This window comes from Hylobates moloch, unplaced genomic scaffold (genome assembly GCF_009828535.3).
Source record: "Hylobates moloch isolate HMO894 unplaced genomic scaffold, HMol_V3 SCAFFOLD_20, whole genome shotgun sequence".
NCBI classification, from domain to species: Eukaryota; Metazoa; Chordata; class Mammalia; order Primates; family Hylobatidae; genus Hylobates; species Hylobates moloch.
Genome location: NW_026652295.1, coordinates 28,891,687 through 28,917,099, shown reverse-complemented (window position 1 = coordinate 28,917,099; position 25,413 = coordinate 28,891,687). Strand labels below are relative to the sequence as shown.

General features: G+C 47.0%; 1 protein-coding gene and 1 pseudogene across 1 annotated transcript in view; both read right to left on the bottom strand.

The window, feature by feature from the left end:
* Window positions 1-68: 68 nt before the first annotated feature.
* On the bottom strand, window positions 69-1,855 carry LOC116460056 (HLA class I histocompatibility antigen, A alpha chain-like; annotated as a pseudogene).
* A 10,912-nt stretch (window positions 1,856-12,767) lies between these two features.
* Window positions 12,768-25,413, bottom strand: part of LOC116459773 (saoe class I histocompatibility antigen, A alpha chain-like) — a 53,357-nt gene continuing 40,711 nt past the window's right edge. Inside the window, exon 3 of the mRNA XM_058432143.1 lies at window positions 12,768-12,843. Coding sequence (XP_058288126.1) covers window positions 12,768-12,843 — 76 coding nt within the window. The remainder of the gene's footprint in view (window positions 12,844-25,413) is intronic.

Sequence of the window (25,413 nt, the reverse complement as noted above, 5' to 3'; positions counted from 1 at the left end):
GCACCTCAGGGTGGCCTCATGGTCAGAGATGGGGTGGTGAGTCATATGTGTCTTGGGGGGGTCTGACGGGAAGAGTCAGAACATTCGGGCATTTTGCATCTGTCATGGGACACTCCACCAGCACGCATGTGGCCATCTTGAGAATGGACAGGATACCCGGGATGGGGAAGAGAGCACAGAACCCAGACACCAGCCTGGACACAGGCACTTGGGATAATCTTCTATTCCCTGAGGAGGGAACAGCGACTTCTGGTCCTGACCTGAGTGGAGGCTGAGGGACTCAGAAGAGCTGGACTCAGACACCCACACACATTGAGTGTGAAGCAGAGAACAAGGCCCGAGAGGAAAAGTCACGGGGCCCAAGGCTGCTGCCGGTGTCAAAGGGAACCCCGATCAGTATTCGAGGCATCGTCTTCCCTTCATTCCTTCAGAGATTTTATCCCTTAATTGTGTCAGAGAGCAGGGCGGAACCTCAGAGTCACTCTCTGGTACATGATCTGGAAACCCAGAAGGATTCTTCTCCCTCAGAACCAGAGGGAGGGCGATATTCCAGTGTTGGTCCCATTTTCCTCCCCTCCTTGTGGGAGCCTAGCTCGGGAGATCTACAGGCGATCAGGGAGGCACCCCGTGGCCCCTGGTACCCGCGCGCTGCAGCATCTCCTTCCCGTTCTCCAGGTATCTGCGGAGCCACTCCACGCACGTCCCCTCCAAGTAGGCTCTGTCCTGCTCCGCCACACCGGCCGCCTCCCACTTGTGCTTGGTGATCTGAGCCGCCGTGTCCGCCGCGGTCCAAGAGCGCAGGTCCTCGTTCAGGGAGATGTAATCCTTGCCGTCGTAGGCGTCCTGCCGGTACCCGCGGAGGAAGCGCCCGTCGGGCCCCACGTAGCAGCCATACATTATCTGGATGGTGTGAGAACCTGGCCCCGCCCCCGCAGTCAGCCCTGTCCTCCGAGCCCCGCCCCGCCCCGACCAACCCGCGGGGATTTTTGGCCTAAACTGAAAATGCAACCGGGTAAAGGCGCCTGGGCCTCTCCCGGGTCAAGGGTCTCGGGGTCCCGCGGCTTCGGGGTGGATCTCGGACCCAGAGACTGTGGGCGACCCGGCCCGTCCGTGGGGAATGGGGAGGAGTCGTGACCTGCGCTGCGGACCGGGGTCACTCACCGGCCTCGCTCTGGTTGTAGTAGCGGCGCAGGGTCCCCAGGTCCACTCGGTCACGCTGTGCGTTGGCCTTGGAGATCTGTGTCTCCCGGTCCCAATACTCCGGCCCCTCCTGCTCCACCCACGACGCCCGCGGCTCCGTCCTCTGGCTTGCGGCGTCGCTGTCGAACCGCACGAACTGCGTGTCGTCCACGTAGCCGACTTCGAGGTACCGGGGCTCCCCACGTCCGGGCCGGGACACGGAGGTGAAGAAATACCTCAGGGAGTGGGAGCCTGGGGGCGAAGAGTGGCTGAGACCCGCCCGACCCTCCTCCCCGCGCGGCTCCCCGGGTCCTGCGCCCCCGCCAGGCGGGCCCCTCCCTCCTCCCCGCAGAGGCCGTTTCCCTCCCGACCCCGCACTCACCCGCCCAGGTCTGGGTCATGGCCAGGGCCCCCGAGAGTAGCAGGAGGAGGGTTCGGGGCGCCATGACCGCGATCCTCGGCGTCTGGGGAGAATCTGAGTCCCGGTGGGTGTCTGCGGTCTTTAGAACCGGGACCGCGACCACACTGATTGGCTTCTCTAGAAACCCGACACCCAATGGGAGTGAGAACTGGGTCCGCGTCGTGAGTATCCAGGAAGAAGGACCCGGTGCAGGTTGTGAGAAGAAGAGAAACTGCGGAGATGGGGAATCCCCAAGGCTGGGCCTCCCCAATCCATACACCGCCTTCGGAGCCTGAGACCTGAGAGCCACGCCTGGGGCCCTGGGACTTCGCCCTGACCCCGCTCCTCCTGTGCCAAGCGCTCTGTCTCAATGTCTCCCTGAGTCTTGGCCCAAGAGCTGTCTGAGAAACCAGGGAGAAACCCTCGGCATTGGGCCCGTCCCTCTCCCTTCACTTTTCATCCCGGAATCTCCGTCCCTGAACTGGACTTCCTGCTTCCCACTCCTTACCTGTCCACCTGGACTCTTCTAGAAGAAAACTCACCCCACGGAGCTTGGTGACAGAGAGTGAGCTTGCTCTGGGAATGGAGGTGTAGATTTTTGTTGTTGTCGTTTTTGTTTTTAATCGGGAAAAGTTGCGCCTGAGTGCATGAGACAGAATAGAGACCAGTTTGCTCTTTGTTTATTAAATACATTGGGTAGCAGAATCTTGGTAACCCCTGAATGATCAGGAATCTAATAGGTAAAAAATGTGACTTTGGCCCCTTGATTTATAAATGTGTCCAAAAGCGTTACAACAGGACTCACAAAGCCACTAAGTTTCACTTTCCCAGACAATGTATCTGTGACTCCTGCTTGTCGTATTTTAAATTTACCATTATTCCATAGCCCTGAGTTTCTGTGTGAGTCCAGGACATCTCCTCAATACAAAGTAGCCACTGTGTTACTATATGTTGCAACCAGGAGCCATTACAGGCATTATTCACCTCAAAGTTGCAACTGTTCAGTGCAGTCACAGTGCCCCTCACTAGTGCTCATGCACTGCCTGTTTTTACAAGTATCCACTTTTAAGTGTTGTGTATATTTTACAGGAACACTTAGTATTTTTTAAACCTGATTAACATAAAAAACAATTAGTTTTTAGGCAGACCCACATAAGGTATTAAAGGCCAATTGTCAAGGACACCCAGCGAGACTCTGTAGATGGATGTATTAAAATCCATAAAACAATGTATTTAAACCTAAGAATTCTGCTGCTTTCAAATTCTTTCCTCTGCTCCTTTTCCTCACCTCCTGCTTCTCCAGCCCTTCCCTCCATCCCTCTCATCCTTCAGGCCCTCCTCTCCCTTTTGTCCCCACCACACTGTCACTCATGAATTGTGACACTAGCACTATCCTATGACCTGCTACTTGACTGTTCTCTCCACAGTGGTCCTGCTCCTGTGAGTTAGAGTGTGTTATTTCTCCACTTAAAACACTCCAGTGGCTCCATCTCAGTCTTATGAAGCTTCTGGAGGGTCAGGCATGTGAACATATGAGGGCATACCTGGTTCATTGTAGGGACTAAATTAATTTTTGTTGGCAGAATGAATGAAATATGAGTGCATTAAATTGCATCACAGATAATTATAAAATGTAAAACACTGAAAAAGTTCAGAAAGATTTTATTTTATGCAACTAGTGTGTATATCAATTCATCAGGTACATTAGTGCACTACCATGCCTGGTGAAACAACACCCATTTATCTGTTTATAGTTCCTTGGTCAGAAATCTGGGCAAGATATGGATAGAATCCCTGTTCTGGGCTTCCAAAAGCTGTGTTTTCATTTTGAATCCTCCTCCAGGCTTACACAGAGGTGGCGGAATGCAGTTTCTGGCAGTTGTAAGACTGAGGTCCCTGTTCCTTGCTGGCTGTCAATGTAGAGAACAAGGAGGGCTGCATTCAATTCCTGATGCCCACCAGCTTTCTTTCCTACACAGCCCCTTCATTTTCATTTTCTTTTCTTTTCTTTTCTTCTTTTTTTTTTTTTTGAGATGGAGTCTCACTCTGTCGCCCAGGCTAGAGTGCAGTGGCGTGATCTCAGCTCACTGCCAGCTCCACCTCCCAGGTTCACGCCATTCTCCTGTCTCAGCTTCCCGAGTAGCTGGGACTACAGGTGCCAGCCACTACGCTTGGCCTTTTTTTTTTTTTGTATTTTTGGTAGAAACAAAGTTTCACCGTGTTAGCCAGGATGGTCTTGATCTCCTGACCTCGTGATCCACCCACCTCAGCCTCCCAAAGTGCTGTGATTACAGGCATGGGCCACCAAGCCCGGCTCACAACCCCTTCATTTTCAAACCCCATGGTGGAGGAAACCCCTCATGCTGAGTCCCTCTCACACTGTGAATCTCTATGATCAGGAAGAACCCAGTCCTTTCAAGGGGTCACCTGATTAGGACAGTCCAAGCAGGATAAACCCAGACTAAAGTCAACTAATTGAGGCCCTTAATTATATCTGCTAAATCCCTTCACAGCAGCACCTACATTAGAGTTGGTTGAGTAACTGGAGGAAGGTGAATGACCAGGAGCTGGGCCATCATAGAATCAGCCTAGAAAGAGTTGAATCTTCCTTTTGTGTTTAATTGGGACATAGTTGGAAATTGAAGTTCAAGTAAAGGGATCATTGTGAACGGTCATAAAATACATCCTTTTCAGCCATGGAAATTCTCCTTACCTTTTAAAACTAAGTTACAAGTTTAATATCTTATAATTAATTTAGGCCAGGTGTGGTGGCTCACACCTGCCATCCTAGCACTGTGGAAGGCAGAGGAAGGCAGATTTGTTGACTCCTGAAGTTCAAGATCAGCCTGGGCAACACGGTGAAACCCCCATCTCTACAAAAAATTAAAAAATTAGCCAGGCATGGTGGTTCATGCCTGTAGTCCCAGCTACTCGGGACGCTGAGATCAGAGGGTCCCTTGAGCCCAGGAGGTTGACACTGCAGTGCATGGTTATCATGCCACTGCACCCCAGCCTAGGAGACAGAGTGAGACCTTGTCTCAAAAATAATAATGATGATGATACATTTAGAGCAAATGCAATTTAATGTATAATAATACATCCTCTCTTGTGAAAACGTATTAGTTATTTACTATTGCATAACAAATTATGTAAAACTTCACTCAAAACAACAAATATTCATCATGTCCCACAGTTTCCAATGGTTAGGAACCCAGGAAAGGTTTCCCTGAGTGCTTTTTGCTCAGGGCCTCTCACAGGGTTGCAGTCCAGTTGTCAGCCAAGGGCTGCATCATCTGAGGGCTATGTTGGGGCTGAGGATTCACAAGAAACACAGATCAGTCACATGGCTGTTGGAAAAGGCCTAGTTCCTTGATATCTGTTCCCAGAAGGCCTCAGTTCTTAGCCACATGGACCTTCCTGCAGGGCTGCTTGTGGCACAGCAGCTGGCTTCCCCCAGAGCTCATGATCCCAGAGACAGAGAGAGAGAAGGTGGAAGCCGCAGTGAGTTTTATGTTCTACACTGAGTCACAAACTGTTATGTCAGCATTATTCTATGTTGTTAGAAGTTAGAAGTTGTTTTAGTCTGTTCTCACACTGCTATAAAGAAATACCTGAGACTGAGTAATTTATAAAGGAAAGAGGTTTAATTGACTCACAGTTCTGCAAGGCTGAGGAGCCTACCCCAGGAAATTTACAGTCATGGCAGAAGTGGAAGCAAACACATCCTTCTTCACATATTGCAGCATCTGGCCAGCAGCCCGCAATGCAATGGGGCTCTTTCTTTGTTCCCAGGTGGATCGGCAGGTCAAGAAATAATAGACACACACAAGATAGTGAAAGCTGGGTCCAGGGGTCACTGCCTTCTTGTCGCATGATGCTGCCAATGCACTGGATATATCAGCATTTATTATTAAGTTTAGTGACGGCGGGGGTAGGTTAGTGAGGGATTTAGGGTCATTTGATTATGAGGTGAGATGGTCACAAGGGGATGAAGTAATTCTTTAACGTAACATCTATATGCAGAAGTACAGTATACAGAGATAAGAATTTACAATATAGTGTGTGCATCAGTAATTTCTAACGGAGCCTTAAAACAGAAACACGGTCTTTCCATAACCTATGATTAGCAAGATATTAATCAGCAGTAACAGTTGCAGCAAAAGCTGGTTACAAACAATCATTAGAAAGAGGACGTGAAGCTAGACAACTGGTTAGACCAGAAATTATCAGAAGGGGGTATGCCTTAACCCTAAAGAGTCCTAGAAGAGCTGTGGCAAGATAAGGGCATTTATAGCCCTATCTTATCCATATGAACAGGTGCCCCCCCATGCATCCGTTTATAGGCTCTCCACAAGGGTCGCATTCCATTCCCAGAGCTATGAACATCTGCTTTTCTGGGATAGGAATCTTGGTGATGTGAAACCTTCCTGACTGCACGTCCGTTTGTAGGCTCTCTTCAGGGGGAAGCACATCACACACTGTTGGCTCATTCTGGCAGTCTGAGCTGGCATTGTCTTTACACAATTCTGTATGGAATTTTGTATTTACAATAATCAGGAGCATTTCATCTTTTATTCCATAGCAATAGTTTCAGGGGATCTCCCTACATTCACATGGTGGCTGGAGGGAGAAATGCAGAATGAAGCAGGGAAAAACCCCTTATAAAACCATCAGATCTCATGAGAATTCCCTCAGTATCACGAGAACAGCATGGGGGCACCGCCCCCATGATCCAATCAGCTCCCATGAGGTCCCTCACCCAATAGGTAGGGATTACGATTTGCATGACCATTCAAGATGAGATTTGGGTGGGAACACAGAACCAGGCCATATCAGAAGTGCCTCATTAAGTCCAAGCCACACTCAAGAGAGGGAATTAAGCTGCATCTCTGGAAAGGAACAGTATCAAAGAATTTGAATATATGTTAAAAGCAAAATTATAACTATTGTTTCAGGTTTTTGAAAATCAAAGTCTTCTTTTATCTAATTATTTTTCATTAACTCTTTAAGCTTGTCTTTTAATTTAATTTAAGTTTTAGGGTACATGTGCAGGATGTGCAGGTTTGTTACATAGGTAAACGTGTGTCGTAGTGGTTTGCTGCACCTATCAACCCATCACCTAGGGATTAACCCTGGCATGCGTTAGCTATTTTTGCTAATGATCCCCCATCACCACCACCCTCCCCAACAGGCCCCAGGGTGTGATGTTCCTCTCCCTAGGTCCATGTGTTCTCATTGCTCAGTTCCCAATTATAAATGATGACATGTGGTGTTTGGTTTTCTGTTCCTGTGTTAGTTTTCTGAGGATAATGGCTTCCAGCTTCATCCATATCCCTGCAAGGGACTTGATCTCATTCCTTTTTATGGCTGCATAATATTCTATGGTGTATATATACCATATTTTCTTTATCTGGTCCATCATTGATGGACATTTGGGTTGATTCCATGTCTTTGCTATCGTGAATAGTACTGCAAAGAATGTAAACATGCATATACCTTTATAATAGAATGATTTATATTCCTTTGGGTATATACCCTGTAATGGGATTGCTGGGTCAAATGGTATTTCTGGTTCTAAATCTTTGAGGAATCACCACACTGTCTTCCACAATGGATTAACCAATTTACTTTTCCACCAACCATGTAAAAGCATTCCTATTTCTCTGCAACCTCGCCAGCATCTGTTGTTTCTTGACTTTTTAATAATTGCCATTCTGACTGGCATGAGATGGTATCTCATTTGTGGTTTTGATTTGCATTTCTGTAACGATCAGTGATGTTGACCTTTTTTTCATATTTTTGTTGGCCACATGTACGTCTTCTTTTGAGAAGTTTCCATTCATGTCCTTTGTCCACTTTTTAATGAAGTTGTTGTTTTTTCATGTAAATTTGCTTAAGTTCTTTGTAGACTCTGAATATTAGACCTTTGTCAGTTGGATAGATTGCACAAATTTTCTCCCATTCTGTAGGATGTCTGTTTGCTCTGATGATAGTTTCTTTTGCTGTGCAGAAGCTCTTTTGTTTAATTAGATCCCATTTGTCAATTTTTGCTTTAGTGGCAGATGCTTTTGGAGATTTAATCATAAAATCTTTGTCCATGCCTATGTCCTGAATGGTATTGCCTAGATTTTCTTCCAGGGTTTTTCTAGTTTTGGGTTTTACATTTAAATCTTTAATCCATCTTGAGTTAACTTTTGTGTAAAGTATAAGGAAGGGGTCCAGTTTCAATTTTCTGCATATGGCTAGCCAGTTCTCCCAGCACCATTTATGAAATAGGGAATCCTTTCCCCATTGCTTGTTTTTGTCAGGTTTGTTGAAGATCAAATAGTTGTAGATATGTGGTCTCCTTTCTGAGTTCTCTATTCTGTTCCATTGGTCTATGTGCCTGTTTTTGTACCAGTATTATGCTGTTTTGGTTACTGTAGCCTTGTAGTAGAGTTTTAAGTTGGGTAGCCTGATGCCGCCAGCTTTTTCTTTTTGCTTAGGATTCTCCTGTGTATACGAGCTCTTTTTGAATCCATATGAATTTTAAATTAGTTTTTTTCTAATTCCATGATAAGCTTCTCTTTTTAAATTCATGATTAAAAGTTTGAGACATCACAGAGCCTTGGGTGCTGAGGGGAAAACAGTTGGAGACAGAGAAAGGAGATACAACAATATCTCTGAGTTTTTCTTGCCAATATCGTTGTTATTAAATAACAATGTTCTCCTCAATGAGTTAACACAGTTGAGAACATAGAGTAACTAGATCAAATCGTTCCAAGACTTCAGTGCCATAAAACTAACGCCTGGAAAATAAGTCTTTGTTTCGTCTAAGTTGTCTCAAATTTAGTGGAAATATGCCCCGAGCACCAATTTTCTTATTGAAATATCATCTTCACTAAACATTTGCCTACACTTAAAAAAAAAACCTCTGCTCTATGGCATGGCCGTTCTTTTGTTTCTTTACTTCTCTAGCAAACTTGCTTTCACTTAGGAAAAAATTGCTTAATCAAATTGCTTTTCATTTACAAAAATGTGAATCTCATACTTTGATCAACACATCTAGCTTAACATGATGCCAATAACTTTGGCTTGATGCCATAGCCCGAAATGGTTAGCTCGAATTGAGAAACAAGTTTTTTTTTTCAAATACTGGCTATTCAGTGGGCATTCTATAGTAAACTTAACATCTTTTGTTGTGGTATTCAATGAGATGTGATAGAAGTGATTTGGACACCACTGTTATTCTATATAGCACTGCTATTATGTGCTTCTGATTTTTTTTTCTTTTTAGCAGTCCTTTTCTGTTTTCCATTGATATTTGCTGTTCCATCACTGGGTATTCCTTCCTACTCTTTTCTTGTTTCATTTGTTTTGATCAATGATGTGCATTTCCAATTCTGTAAAAGTTATTTCAGTTGTATGTGTGGTAAAATGTAACATCAAATCCTTCGCAAGATGGAATTACCTTACACAGCAGATTGAACATTGTATAATTGAAAATCTAGAGAGATGCTAGTGAGCCAAGGATCAAATGACCTATTTTTAGCCAAGGCCACTTTCATGGCATCCTGGTCCTCTCTGTCACATGGCTCCTTACAATTCTGTGTGGTTTTCTTCCAATGTAAGTAGTTCTTGTTAAGGATCCTTGAAAACGGCTGGGCGCGGTGGCTCACGCTTGTAATCCCAGCACTTTGGGAGGCCGAGGCGGGCGGATCACGAGGTCAGGAGATCGAGACCACGGTGAAACCCCGTCTCTACTAAAAATACAAAAAAAAATCAGCCGGGCGTGGTGGCGGGCGCCTGTAGTCCCAGCTACTTGGAGAGGCTGAGGCAGGAGAATGGCGGGAACCCGGGAGGCGGAGCTTGCAGTGAGCCGAGATTGCACCACTGCACTCCAGCCTGGGCGACAGAGCAAGACTCCGTCTCAAAAAAAAAAAAAAAAAAAAGAAAGGATCCTTGAAATGAACCTTGGAATTCTTTTCTCTTTCATTTCTATAAAAAAACAGGTATATTTTAATTTGGAAAACTCTGTTTAGGAATTACAGTGAAGTAACTACCAGGGTGCCCAGCGCTGGTGTAAAACACAGAACCTGTAAAGCTCCCCTAGGCTGCTGCCCATTCACATCCCCCAGAAGGAGGCTCTATCCTGAATCTGTGATTATTATTCATTTGTATTTCTTTAACAATTTTTGAAATAAGTATATATATATATCCCCAAACCAAATATCAGTTAGTTTTGCTGGTTTTTAAGCTTCCTGTACAGCAAATTCCTACTGCATTTATTTTCCACATTATGTGTAGGAGTTATCTGTGGTGTGGGAGACTGTCATTCATTCATTTTTATTACTGAAGGTTTACATTTTATGGTTATACCACAATTTCACTACTTTCCTATTGATGTAAATGTAGCTGATTCCAGTTTTTGCTATAAACATTAGTGTGCATGTCTCCTGGGCACATAGGTAAGAAAGCCCCCCAGAGTGGATAATTAGGAATGGGTTGGTTGCATGATACGTTGTATGGACTTTAACCATACTAGATAATGATAATATGATTTCCAAAGTGATTTTGGCTACTTAAACTTTTACAATAAATGTGTAATACTTGATGTTGATGATGTGTTCTGAAAACACTGCATTGGAGGAATTGAGTTAAAAGCCACTGTCTTGGCAGTAGAATTATAGCAGGCATTTTTATTCAGACTCTGTTAATAACTTCCTGTTGTTTACTTGTTTCTTTTTTTTTTTTTTTTTTTTTTGAGACGGAGTCTCACTCTGTCGCCCAGGCTGGAGTGCAGTGGCGCAATCTCGGCTCACCACAAGCTCCGCCTCCTGGGTTCACGCCATTCTCCTGCCTCAGCCTCTCTGCCCGGCTAATTTTTTGTATTTTTTTAGTAGAGACGGGATTTCACCGTGGTCTCAATCTCCTGACCTCGTGATCTGCCCGCCTCGGCCTCCCAAAGTACTTGTTTCTTATATACCGTGGCATTATACTTTTGACATATAGATTCACAAAATGCTTACTGATAGCACAATCACATAGGGTTATTTTATATGCTAGGAAGATTTCATAATAGATAGGAAAAAATGGAGGAAGGGAGGGAAAGAAGGAGGAACAGAAGGAAAAGTGAAAGAAGAAAAGAAGGAAGGGGAAAGAACGGGGAGCGAGAAGGAGGGAGAGTGAGAGGTTGAATGGAAATAGAGAAGAAAGAGGGAGGGAGGGACAGAAGGAAGGAGAAAGGGAAGGAACAAAGGAGAAAAGAAGCTAAAATAAAGAAAAGAACAGGTCTTGAGAAACTAGAAATCCTATATATGGCTAATATTATCAAAATGGGAGGAAATAAAACAGATGTAGTTAACCTCTATAGTATAATGGAAATGTAAGAGGGCTTCGTTAGTTATCCATTGCTGTGTAACAAACTACCCCCAAATTTAGAGACATAAAGCCACAAACGTCAACAAACTCAAAAGCATAATACAAACACCAGCAAAATTTTGCCAATGCAGATAGAAGAAGTTGAATAAACAAAAGGATTTTACAAATTGGAATGAGTTAGAGGACACTGGTGTGCAGATGAAAGTGATTTTGTAGTCCAAATACTCCAAAAAGCAAGTTCCATCATGGGATTAAAGTTACACCATTTTATTAGGGGACACACCTGTCAGAAGATATGGTGAGGGAGACAGGTTACCCTGGGAAAGGCAACAGACCAAGATGCAAGTGTGACCCCCAGTGATGGACAGAAGGAGAGAAGGTTTACTGAATGTGTCCTAGACCAAAGGCAATCTAAGGATAGTTAAGCAAGGCCACGGAGGAGTCCTTGAGCTACACTTGGTCATCAGAGGAGTCCCCTGTCTCCCAGGAATGTCCTGCTTTCGTGTCACTGGTATGACCCATCAGTGGTTGGGAACAGCCCATAGGAAGCAGAGCCTCAGCACTAATGCCACTGAGGATGTTACAGCACAGTTGCAGGGCCTTGGGAGATTACCCAGGAGTGTGACTCAAAACTTCTGCCTGACGGGTCTGGGCCTTTGGAAATCAAATCCTCTCAGGCTGAATTGCTGGATGATTCTGCTCACACTTACAATGAGGTAAGGGAAACCAGAAGGCCCCCAGGTGGATCTCTGGCTTCCACACACACTTCCACCCTCACTGTGTGAAAGTAGCCATGCCTCCTCCTGAACATGAGGATCTATTACCTGGGCCTGGAGTGGAGGAGACTCCTCTTTTCACCAGGTGGTCTTTGGGCACATACTGTCCAAACTTCTCTGGTGACAACTGTAATGTGTAGTTCAGTGGGTTATCTTTTGTCTCCTTTTAAGGTCACCCTCCTTGGACACCAGGACCTCGTACCCTGCACAGCCCCGTGTTCGAAGATAAAACAGGCAAAATAGGCCAGGCACGGTGGCTCACGCCTGTAATTCCAGCACTCTGGGAGGCCGAGGCGGGCAGATCACGAGGTCAGGAGATCGAGACCATCTGGCTAACATGGTGAAACCCCATCTGTACTAAAAATACAAAAAATTAGGCCAGGCGCGGTGGCTCACGCTTGTAATCCCAGCACTTTGGGAGGCCGAGGTGGGCAGATCACGAGGTCAGGAGATCGAGACCATGGTGAAACCCCATCTCTACTAAAAATACAAAAAATTGGCCGGGCGTGGTGGCAGGGGCCTGTAGTCCTAGCTACTCGGAGAGGCTGAGGCAGGAGAATGGCGTGAACCCGGGAGGCGGAGCTTGCAGTGAGCCGAGATCGTGCCACTGCACTCCAGCCTGGGTGACAGAGCAAGACTCTGTCTCAAAAAAACAACAACAACAACAACAACAACAACAACAACAAATTAGCCGGGTGTGGTGGCGGGCGCCTGTAGTCCCAGCTACTTGGGAGGCTGATGCAGGAGAATGGCGTGAACCTGGGAGGCAGAGCTTGCAGTGAGCCGAGATTGCGCCACTGCACTCCAGCCTGGGTGACAGAGTGAGATTCCGTCTAAAAAAACAAAACAAAACAAAACAAAAATAAAACAACAACAACAAAAAACCATGTAAGATACCCCATTGGGTAAATCTAAGGGATTGGACATGGAGCCAAACCTGCTTCCACCTTTCGGTTTCTAGACCCACATATTCTTCCTTTCGAGAACACAGCACTACAGAGATGTCTCTGATTCAAACAATGCACCATGTCCTGAAGGATGGCACCCACCCCTCAGAGTGCTTCCTCTAGGCTGGCACTGAGCTGTGCCTGTAGAAGACCTGTCCAGCATTCCCTGTGGCTGGCAGCCATTGGGTGGTACAGATGGTGATAGGATTAGTGGAACCCACAGCCATGGAAACACTAAAACTTTCCCTGCCAAGTGGGTCCTTCAGGCAGATAATGGGCTAGGAGCACCGCCTAGCCTACAGACCAGGAATGTCAACAGCACCCAGAGAGTGGTGCTGGCTGAGTGTCTGAGAGCAGGACACAAAAACACCCATGCAACAGGAGCCTATCCCTGTGAAGACAAACCTCTGGCCCTTCCAGGATGGAAGTAGCTATATATAGTCACCTTGTTACTTAGTGGCTAGTTAGTCATCTAAAGAAATAGTGCCCCACGGCTGGGTGTGGTTGCTCATGCCTATAATCCCAGCACTTTGGGAGGCCGAGATGGGCGGACCACGAGGTCAGGAGATCGAGACCATCCTGGCTAACATGGTGAAACCCCGTCTCTACTAAAAATACAAAAAAATTAACTGGGCATGGTGGCAGGCACCTGTGGTCCCAGCTACTCGGGAGTCTGAGGCAGGAGAATGGCGTGAACCCGGGAGGCGGAGCTTGTAGTGAGCTGAGATCATGCCACTGCACTCCAGCCTGGGCGACAGAGCCAGACTCTGTCTCAGAAAAAAAAAAAAAAAAAAAGAAATAGTGCCCCACTAGGGCACATCAAGGGCCTCGAATGCTGATGAGTTGGACATTCAGAGATGTCAGCAGCTGGATCTGCCTTGGTAAGGGGGAGTCAGTGCTGCTGGCCCCATACATAGCCTGGTGCCTGCCACTGTGGTTGCTCCATTCGTGCACTCATCCCACCAGGCCTGGGCTGACCCATGGTGAAGGCTGGCTAACTTCCATTTGTCTGTTTGGTTGTTCACTGCAATTTCAGACTTGGGTGTTTTCTGTGGGTGTCAACATGGGATTCAAGCTCAACCCAGGTGGACCATTATCACTTCATGATGAATACTGTTGGGCCTGTGCAATTTATGACTTTGTGGGTCACACAGCCTCTTGGAATCACATAGTTGCTTAGTGTCCTGAGGTCAAGCATTCTATCTAATCAGGACAAGGAACACTAAAAGTTGCTTCTAACAGGGGGCCATGTCTCTGTTGTGGATAACATGATCTTACTGCAGATCCCGGGCCCTCCACTGTGACTCTCCCACTGGTGCTTGGTTCAGCTCCATCCTGGATCTTTTCCCCACCACTGGCACCACCAGCCCCAGGGGGTCTGAGGAATGGTTCCTGCTTGCACCACAGCCTGGATCTGCTGCAGGGTCCTTTCCTGTGTGGGCCTCACATGAAGGTGGCCTCCTCCTATGTCATCTAAAGTGTGGGCCAAAGCAACATACCTAGATGTGGAATGTGGTGTCATCAGAACTCTAAGAGGCTCATCAGGCAGTGTGATTCCTTCCTTCTGGTGAGGATGCAAGACGAAACAGTTTGTCTTTTACCTTGGAAGGGACACCCGTGCATTACCCTAAACACTTGGCACTTGTTCACCTATAAAACTTCACTTCAGTGGCCACTCTTGAAGCTCTGTAAGGTTTACCTTCACCTTCTGGAGTGCATGTGTTTTGCCAAGGACTCCAGTGCACTTTCTACCTGCTGCTCATCCACCCCAGTCAACACGAAGGTGTCAATGAAATGAGCTGATTTAATATCCTGTAGGATATCCAGTATGTCTAGTGTAGTCTTTATACTATAGCGGGCAGTGGAGTTACAATAGCCCTGAGGCAAACGATAAATAAATGTGTATCCCACATGAATGTGAATCACTCCATATCCCCTTTCTAATTGGAGAGGAAAGGAATGCAGTCACCAAATCCATAGCTGCACTCTGTGTGCCCAAGGTTTTATTAATCTGCTCTACCAGTGATATCCAGACAACGTAAAATCTGCAATTATAACACCTACTTGGCCAGACCTGGAGTAATCTCATTCATTCTTTAGGCCTCATCAGGCTTCCTCAGGGATAGGTTGCTGGATTACTTAGAGACAACAGACAGCACCAACACCACCCCACATCCTTCAGCTCTCCAATGGTGGGTGCGACTCCCACAATACTTTCAGTGTCTTCCACAAGACCCACCCTGGGACACACTATGATTTCTGATTTGGCCATGATGGGGGCAGTGTCAGAGGTTTCCCTTTGGCTTTCAGCACAATGAGAGCCCTTACTCCACAGACTAGGGACCCAGTGTGGGGGTGACTCCACCTAACAGTGCCTCAGTGTCAATTATGGACACTCAGGGAACTGGAAGATAACCAGGGCTGGGTCTATGGATCCAGTGGTCCCATTGTGGGCCATGATGTGTCCAGGTTTACTCCCTGGCCCCATAAGCCCCACTGTGATGGGAGACATGATAGTGCTGTGGGCATCTGGGCATCAATGTCAGCTCACACCCAGTGTCAATAATCCCCCCGGTTCTGCCTGTTTCCTTTCCCCAGTGTACAGTCTCCTGAGTAAATGGCTATGGGTTCCTTTGCCGAAGGACCAAGGGAATTGTCCTAGCATATACTTCCAGGGGGTTGCAGGGTCTTCCTTCTAGGGATATGGACTCCTCCTCTGTCACTGAGATCTGAATCTGAATCTTGGCTGAGGTCTAGGCATTGAGGATGGGATCATGACTTTGTATTGGGTCAAAAACCTTTACCCTCCTGCTCCTCAATTCTTGCTTTCTTATCATAAATATCAACCAGCACCCTTGTTGGCTGTCTGTCCTAACCCTGGGACACCACCCTCTATTAACCTTCCACACGTTACCTGCAGCTTGAGTCCTCTTGGCTGCCCCTCTGAGGCTGCCACAGTAATGGTGCTCTCTGGCTTTTGAGGTCACTGCCACCACTTGGTCTTTGTCTCTTCAGGGCCACACTCACCCCAGGGATATAAATAAATGCAACTCTGGGGCCATCTTTACTACCATCATCCCCAGCCTGCAGAGGACAACACCCTGACACTTCTTAGTGATGCAGGTCCCTGTCACCATCACGTTCGAGGCTCTGGTGGAAGGTGTACTGTCTGCGTCCTCTTGTGGAGCATGGTCCTGGTGGGCCTTCACCACGCCCACTTCCCTCAGCCTCCTTATTCCATCCTCTACATGTTCTAGGGCAACTAAGACATGTCTACCTCGTTGAGATTTGGGAATCGTTTTTTCTAGATTCACCCCAGCAGTGGGTTTACCCTCACTTATCAAAGTTCTGGCGTGTTTGATAAACCCATGCCCTGAGAAAGTACCTCCAATCCAAAGGATTTTCATTCATCCAGCCTGACATTCTGACCCCTTGATCAAACACCCTCAAATTTCAATCCCAGAAGTGCTCCCCGTGCTCCTGTTGGGACATGCTGGCTGGTTCCTGCAAAGCTCCTGAGTGGGATTCCCGCTGCATCATAGGGATGAGGCTTCTGCAGCATCTTCCAGCATAGAAACTGAGAACCATTAGTAGAGAAGGGTGAGCCTCCTCTGCATGCACAGAGGATCCTGGCGGCACCCATCGGATGATCTTGTTCCAGTTTGCAGAATCTCAGGTTTCCCCGCAATGGCCATGACTTTCCTATAACAGGCCTGCGATGGCTGAGTGTCAAACATCTCTGGAGCACTGTGTCCCTCATAATGATGTCTTCAGCTACCATTCCATGGTATCTATCCTTTCACTACAGGAGATAAAGCCTTCTCCATGAGACACTGCATTGGCTTTCACATGTAGCCACTGACAGCTGTTAACAATCTGCAGATTCTCATTCTCCTTTTATAGGGCATCAACACAGCTGGGAAGTAAACAGCCAACTCCACTGTCTTTGTAGGTTTCCCCCTAGTTCCATCATTATTGTGCAGGGCATTCTATCACCCCACCTGCCATAGCTTCTTTTAACCAGGACATCTTCTCAGGTTCGCACTGGTGACACCCACAGCAGCTCAGCTGCACCTTGTGCCACGGACTGTGTCCCCCACTAACCCAGATGGCATCCTCTTGGCCTGCCAGGCAGTGGGAAAACTTATTTCAAATGCCCATTTTTGCCCATTTTCACCCTTGATACCACTTTGTGGTATCTATGGTCTCCTGAGGAGCAGACCCCAATACAGTATTAAATGTGCAAGGACTTATTAAGGGAAATGCTAGTGAGAGAAATTCAGGAGAGAGACAGAAAACGCTGGGGAGGCCATCAGACCACAATGCAACTCTGAGCCCCAGTGAAGGAGAGAGGGCAGGAAGGTCAGCTGGAAGCATCCTAGACCCTGTGCAGCCTAAGGAAAATTCAGCAAGTGTGGCAGGGAGCCCTGGAGCCTCAGTCAGCCTTCAGAGTAGAAATATTCCTGCCTTAGTTTCCCTGCTTTCCTTAATCAGGAAAAAGCCGAGGCAGGTGTGGTCTCAGAACAAACGTGACAATAGATTTCAGGCTGCGACACCTGGGGCATCATCAATTATTCTTCCTCTACCTGATGGCCTGGTATGTGTATCCTCATGAGTGCCACAATGATCCACTGGAGTAAGAGGAAAAGGGATGATGATAGAGGGGAAAAAAGGTATTAATTGATGAACTAACACCTTTAAGTAGAGGATAAGGGATGAGGTTCAGGGCGCCAGCAGGGGCATTGGCTCTGGCTGGGAGCAGGATGGTTAACACACAGCAATCCCCCATGTGGTAAAATGCCTGACATGTGGTGCAGCTGCAAATGCATGAGCAGATGGTGGTGGAATCTGTGAAGTTGTCTTCTAATGTGTTCAGTTTTCTCAGTGAAGTAGGAAGCAAGGTCATCAGATGAAGTAAGAATGAGGAAGAGGGTTGGGTGTGTGAGCACAGAGAGAAGGTATGTAAGAGTCACCCAGGCCAGGAGGAGGCTGAGGGTGATCCATGCAGGGAGAGGGTGATTGCTGGCCGTGGTGGGGGCTCCCCATGAGGTCTGGGTCATGAAGGTAGAGAGAGCAGTCAGCATGCTGTGTGCTGCTCTCCGCAGCTCATGGGGGCAGGTGCAGTGTAGGCAGAGGTGGAATCCACCAGCTGTGTAGTTTTGCCAGGCAAGTGTGAATGCAAGGGAGAGGCAAGGGAGGGATGGAAATTATTTACTACACAATCCAAAATGCGTGAGGAGGTGAATCCAAGCACTGAGGGAGAGGGAGTATATGGCAGGGTCACTGGACTAGGAATCCCAAGGGGGTGAAGAGATTGTTGGAATTGATGTAGCACAGAATGGACTCCATGCATGGAAAGCAGGCACATAAGCAATGAGTGGTTCACTGATATTACATCACAGCATATGATAAAATAATAGTATCAGTGTCCTCAGAGCCTGTGGCTACCCTGCAAGGGGATGAGTGGAAAGATGGTCAGAGAGTGGGAAGTGTGAAATTGAAAGTATGGAAGGGCTGGGGTTCTTTTCCATGATGAGGCCTAGGGGATAAGAAGGGCATGAGATTCCGGCAGAGAGAGGAGATGGTAATGAAGGAAAGGAGTTCCAGGATCTGAGAGGTCAGGGAGCGAGGGCATCTTCTCTGCTGTGCAGGTGTCTATTGCTGCCATAAAAATTACCACAAACCAAGCAGCTTTAAACAGCACCTAATTATCATGCCACAGTCTTGTGGGTTGCAAGTCCACACAGTCTCATGGGGCTAAGATCAAGGTATGGGCAGGTTTGTGTTCCTTCCTGGAGATTCTGGGGAAGAGTCCACATCCAAGCTCATTCAGGTTGTTTGAATTCACCTCCTTGCAGATAGAACAGAGCTTCCCACATTCTTGTTGGGAGCCACCTTAGCTCCTAGAAACTTCTCTCTGGTACTCATGTGTGGTGCCTAAAGCACATCCAAACCTCCTGCTTGGAACCTCTGATCTCCCCTTTGCTGTGTCTCCTTTGTCTTCCTCCTCTGCAGCATCTGAATCCATCCAAAGCAGATTCTCTACTTTTAATGGCTCATGTGATTTGATCGGGCCCACGCAGAGAGTCCAGGATAATCTCGCTATTTTAAAGTCCTTTATCTTCATTACATGAGTAATGTCCCTTTTGCCATGTAATGCAACCTGTTCACAGGTTCCAAGGACTAAGACTGGATCTCTTTGGGGACTAGTACTCAGCCCACCACATCTGCATATGTCAAAGTAACAAAGAATCAAGGAGACAGCACTGCTGAATAGGGTGACGGTGATCCAGGAGCTACAAGAGTCAGGTTGACGGGAATGGCCTGGGGCCCACAGGGAATGGCTACAATGAGGGCAATAGGGCCCTAGTCTGATGACACCTTAGGGGTTTTAGGGAAGAGGGAGGCAGAAATGTCTAAGAACCACAGTGAGGAGCAAGGACCCCACCTCATCTCTGAACCCAGGGGTACAAGTTCCTGGGAAACTCCCCCATGTGGCAGAACTTCAGAGGGGGTCACATTCTCAGGAAGAGCCAGATTCCTGCTAGAGCTTGGAGGTGAGGAAACATCCTGAGAGAGACTGAGGAGATTTTGCTGATCATGGACTGTGGATTCTAGGGGGTGCAGTGGGAAGATTTCTGGAGTTAGGTAGGGGACATGGTGTGGGGACAGAATGGGAGTGTGCAGAGCCTTGTGGGGATGTGAGTGCAGGGTGTTTGGGGGATCCAGTGTGACTGACACAAACAGTGAAATGGCACGAGGAGCTCAGTCCTGGTGAGCTCCTGGTGGACTGACTCTGTGGGAGATGAGGGAGGAGGAGCAGGGGTGGCTGTCACCTGGGCTCTGTCCATGGAGGCGAGGACAGTGAGGTGACTGGGTCTCAGTGCTGTGTGGGCCTTCTGATGACTGGATGGAGTGTCTGAGGGAGGAGGGGTCTGAGAGGATTCACTCGGGACCCTGAGGGAGGGTATGAGTTCACTCCAGGTCTCAGGTCTTCCCTGACACTTTTCTTTGTGGCTTAGGGCTCCCTACTGTGAATTATTTAGGGTTAGTCCATTTTGGAGTTTATAACCTAAAGCCAAAATTAAGATGGTCAAAATGTCATTTTCATGAAGCTTTGTTATTAGCATATCATATAGACTGTCTTGCAAAAGTCTCATTTGTCGTTTTGTTTTTTTCTAAATGGCTGTCAATCTTGTTTTAAATTTACAAATGGAGTTAATTTATCTCCACTGTTAATTGGTTGTGGGTTGTTTAATTTTGTACTGTGTAGTTTTACAAATCTATAACGACAGTAGTTTGGGCCTCTTATATTCTAACAATTAAGACTTTAAGCTGTGTACACATTGCAATTCAAGTATGAGTCATGCATAACCTTAGCACTACAAGACAATAGGGAAAGTTTCTCTCTCTTAAAATTTTGCAAAGGTTCTGGGTTCTTTTTCCACTGAGTGGGAATAAGTCAGCTAGTGAGGAACATGAGGTCTTTGGCCTCATCGAAAGGTGATTCAGCTCCCAACTGTGAGAAGCACTGACCACTAGGAAGACCTCCCTGCCTGGTTCCTGGACCCCTACACCATGGCAGAGGCCATCTTCCCTCCCACTGCAGAGTGATGTCCCAGATAGCAAGGTCGTTAGCCGCTGCCAGTTGTTGGGCAGTGTTGTCTTCTAAGGCATGGGTTTTTATCTGAGAATCTTCCTGTTCCCAGATGACCAAAACTGGGTTCATCCACTCTTTTCTGAGCCACCTCTGCCCAGAGACCTGTGGCTATGCCCTCCAGTCACAACAGAACACCCATTTAGGACACCCTGCAGGAAGCTGACATCTCTACACAGACTCACACGAATGGTGTGTGCACAGAGCTTTGGTTCTAGTTCAGGAGGTGTGGAGGGAGGCTCGCTAGTCCAACAGAGCTGGAGGCTAGTAGCAGTGTCATATGCCAGGAGCCAAGGTTACAAGGGATACAAAGTGTCCAGACCTACCAGAGAAATCAAACCCATACATCATGCAGGGGTAGACAGGGACAACAGACAAGGTCATTCTGGGCCAGCAAGAAGATGGAAAGGGAAATTACAGACATACCTCAGAGTTATTGCAGATTTGGTTTCAGACCATGCCAACAAAACAAGTCACAGAATTTTTCTTTGTTTTGCAATGCATATAAAGTTATATTTATACTGTATTGTGAACTGTTAGGTGTACAATAACATTATGTATAAACTAGATACATACCTACCTTAATTTATAATTATACCACTGCTGAAAAATGCTAACAGTCATCTGAGGCTTCAGCTAATACTAATCTTTTTGCTGAGGGAGAGTCTTGCCTCTATGTTGATGACTGCTGACTGATCACAAGGGGGGCTGCTGAAGGCTGCTGTGGCAACTTCTTAAGATAAGACAATAAAGTTTGTGGCATGGATTGTAAAGTGGGAATCAGTACTTAGGTAAGCTCAATTTGAGTGTTCAATCCGGTGAACCTGAATATGAACACTCCAGGCCTTTCCACCACCTAGCTGTAGAGCCCTGGGCACATCTGGCCCACAGTTGGCCCTGACAGACACTTTTACAGTGAGTGAGTGCTGAATGAACCCATATGAGTCAATTTTCTCATTTGCAAACCAGTGATGTAATTCCTGCCTTGCTGATTCAGAAGAATAAGTGAGAAGAAACACAGTGCCAAGAAAAACAGACACAAGTCCTGTGGAAGGCTGGGCACCAGTGCTCTAAAGCAAGCTCTGCCTAAACTGGCAGGAACATTTTTCACATCAGAAACAGGAGTTGGTCTGGATTCTGTCTGGGGCCAGGCTGAGAGGGAGGTGGGGGCAGCAGAGCAGGGCAGGGGCGGGGGCCTATGCAGCACCAGGCACTGAAGCAAAGCCAAGGCCTGGAGAGAGCCGGCTCCTGGTGTCTTCTGGGCAACTCAGACAGCTCCCCGCCTCACCCACCACGGTTTTCCCTCTTCAAGGCTCTCTCGGTGCTGTTGTGTTCGCCTCCTCCTGCCCTCCTGGTCCCTAGCACTCCAGGACTCACAAAGATGCTGCTCTGAAAACCCCAAGGCAAGCATGGAAGAGCAGAACAGCTCCAGGGGCAGTGGGAAGATGAGGGCACCCCCGCATGTTGACGGACACCAAGGGTGGGGGTGGAGGAGATGAAGGGGATCAGCACAGGAGTCAGGGGAATATCCTCTAAATCCCACCCTGCACCAGCCTCACCCCTGCAGCTCCTTGCCTAGTTACAGCTCTCAGCTCCTTCCCAATCACACCCCAGCCCAGACCTCAGGGCTCTGTCTCCCCACCCACTTCAGAACAGCACAGTCCACAGAGTCCTTGAACAGGAATTTCCCCTCATCTAACAGTTAATTATTTCTTAGCGGGGAGGGACAGCCGGTCCTCTCTTTCCAGTGACCCCATATCCTTGTTCAAGGCATGCAGTTACACTCCCTGAGCCAGGGCACTCTATTTGCCCCCCAGAGGCCTATGCCCAAGGCAAGGAGCTCCCTGGGCTTCTCAGTACAGGGGCCCTTAAGCTAATGGGCTAGAAAAATGGAAAGGGAGGTAGAATTCCTCCCTTTGAGCCAGACCCTGCAACACAGGTTCCAAGGCCCTCAGCCCCCTACCCTGGCTGATGCTCCCTCCACCACTGCCCCTCAACAGGGCCGTGAGCCCCCCACACAGCTGAGCTGGCCCAAGCTGAGGAGTTGCTGGAGCAGCAGGTGGAGCTGGATGAGGCCCTGCTGGGAGGGCAGGAGGGGGTTAGGGCTGAAGCCCTGGGGCTCAAGATCCAGAAGCTGAAGGAACAGATGAGGAGGCACCAAGAGAGCCTGGGTGGAGACACCCAAGCTTCCCACCAGTGCCCATGGCACCCTCTATCCCTGGAAATACTGTGTACCTCCCCCAGGAACCCCGGGATCAGAAACATCCCAGTCTCTTTCGGGCCATATAAAGCAGAAGAGACCCCAACAAAGGACTGGCAATTGGCAGGTAGTAGGGGAGCCAGGGCTCTGCAGTCTTAGTCCCATCCCCTTTGACCTCACAGCAGGGCACCCAGGCCTTACAGGAATTTACCCTGGACCATGCCCTAAAATAACCTCACCCCAAATACAATAAAGGGAGACAGCACCCACACATAATGCAGATACACTTGTGTTGCATGTTTAGTTGTGTTAAAAATTCTGACAATCAGGAATCGGCGTTCAGGAGTGGTGCTGATGCAGAAGAGGGAAACCTTGGGGTGGGGTGGTGGCTGTCAGGTGTGGGCACAGCAGGATCTCCTTCACCCCCACCCTGCTGTCCCCTGCTGAAGAGCAGATGGTCACATTCTAGAATGAGCGAGTCTCCTATTGCGTCTGTTCAACTGAGGAGGAAACATGGCACAGTGAGAATAAGGCATGAAAAGGACAAAGCAAGGCAGAAACACATGGCACACATGTAGATGCTGGTGTACTGCCTGGGTTCAGAGGATGGACTTGGGGATGGGGGAAGAGATGTAATATGATGAAAGAAAACAGAGACCCCACATAGAGGCCAAGAAAACATCCCAACACAGTATTAAAGACCGGGGGCATGAACCAGTCAAGTGTTCATTATGCATCAGGCGCCCATGACCTACGTGATGGGATTGAAGACAAACACACTAAGGAACAGGGAGGACCTAAGGGTTTCTTGACATCAGCACTCACTGTGGAGGAGAGTCTGTCTCATCAGGCAGCTCACTATCACTGACCTCAAAGTGATGCTGCCCATCACTGTGGATCCTGGCATCATTCTCATCCAACAAAAACGTGATGGCCAAGCCCTGTTCCAAACCTGTCTGCTCTAGTCACCTGGAAGGAGACAGATGGTAGAACTAGAAGACCCCAAAGTAGGAAGACACCCAGAGAGAGGGATGAGGATGTGAAGTGTGAAAAGATACAGAAAATAAGCAGGTAGGAGAGTGGGTGTCCCTCTGTGTGTGGGGCTCACCTGATGCAGGTAGGTCTCAGAATCCTCAGGTGTGTCATAGGTAAAGGCAGTGTTCACCTCCTCCATGTCCATGACTTGGCCAAATAGGTTGGTAGCCAAAGAATTGGTCTTTAAAAATCTATTGCGGTCCTTCTCAGACAAGTGCAGAACAGCAAAAAATGTTAGTCACCTGAGGCGCATTCTCCTTCTCAGGTTCAGAAATGAACCATATGTAAGAGAAACCAAAGGCTGTAATTCTCATGGCACCTAGAAAACTGGACTAGGGACCTGGAGAGCCATGTGCCTGTCATTGCTCCACCACTCAAGTGCTGTGTGACCTCAGGAGAATCTCTCTACTCCTAGGGCGTCTTTGATTCACCTGTGAATCATGGACAAACACCTCCATTCTAGCAACCTTACTGAAATGCAGGGAGAATCAAGTGATCAATGTGGAGGAAAAAAGCAAAATGATGACATTTACTACGAGACAAGACTCTTTAGGAAGATGTACCTTAAAAGGAGGAGAAAACGTAGTATACCTGCAATCCCCTGCCAAAACGCCTCTTTAGTTTAGTAATTATGATTGTTCATCATCTTTCTATAAAATAAGGGCAAAACTATTTCACTCAATATCTCAAATAAATTAAATACGGTTTGTGATTCTATGTCAGCTTATGTCCACAACTTTTGCTCTGTGTGAAACTGAAAAGAAATGGGGACACATCCATGTTTGTGTGGTGGCCAGGAGACCCACAGAAGCTTGGAGATGACCCTGTATCATCCATTTTCCATTGACTCACTCAATGTTTTGGAATCCCCAGTAATTCATATTCTTAAAAAAAATCACATGTTCATACATAGGACAGAGTAGAAAAGGTAATATTTCTGTTTTAATTTGCTAGGGTTGCCATAACAAAGTACCACAGGCTGGGTGAGTTAAATAATAAATACATATTGTCTCACAGTTCTGGAGGCTACAGGTGCAAGGTCAAGGTGCTACGGGGTTGCTTTTTTCTGAGGCCTCTCTCCTTGGCTTGTAGATGGCCACTTCTGTCTTCTCAACATAGGGCTTCAACATATGAATTTTGGTTGGGGAGGGACACAATTCATCTCATAATAGCATGGATCATCCTTGGTAGTGGATATTCTAAAAAATAAAAGAGAGTACATCCCCTTAGCTTGGTGCTTCATCTTGGTTTTCTGAAATTTTGGTCTTGCCATAAGAACTAAAGAGGACAAGAACCAAAGTTTAGTTTTTCCCAGAAGGTGAACCCTGCCTAAGTCTGGGTAATCCCAGACAACAAGAAGAGGTGCTGTGCAGTTCTCCAAAGTCATACTTTCTCCAAGAATTCTGTTTCTGCCTTTCTAACTGGGAAGAAGATTCTCTTCTGATCCTCTGTGGGCTTCATTCTCCTTGGACTTACAAAAGATAAAAGTTGATCTTAATAAAAAGAAAATATTTGCCAAATTTTTATCATGCTCATAATTTTTGTACCATTTAAAATATCCCATATTGTGTTGAGTTTATTTTTAAATAATACATAATATTTGCGCATGTTTATGGGGCACATGTGATCATTTGACACATGCACAGAATGTGGAATAATCAGTTCAGGGTGTTTAGGGAATCCATCACCTCAAACATTTATCATTTCCTTGTGTTGGGAACATTTAAAATCCACTCTTCTAGCTATTTTGAAATATACATTTTTGTTAGATTTAGTTGGCCTACTGTGCTTTAGAACATTAGAACTTATTTTTTCTATATAACTGAATGTTTGTACCCATTAATCTACCTCTCTACATC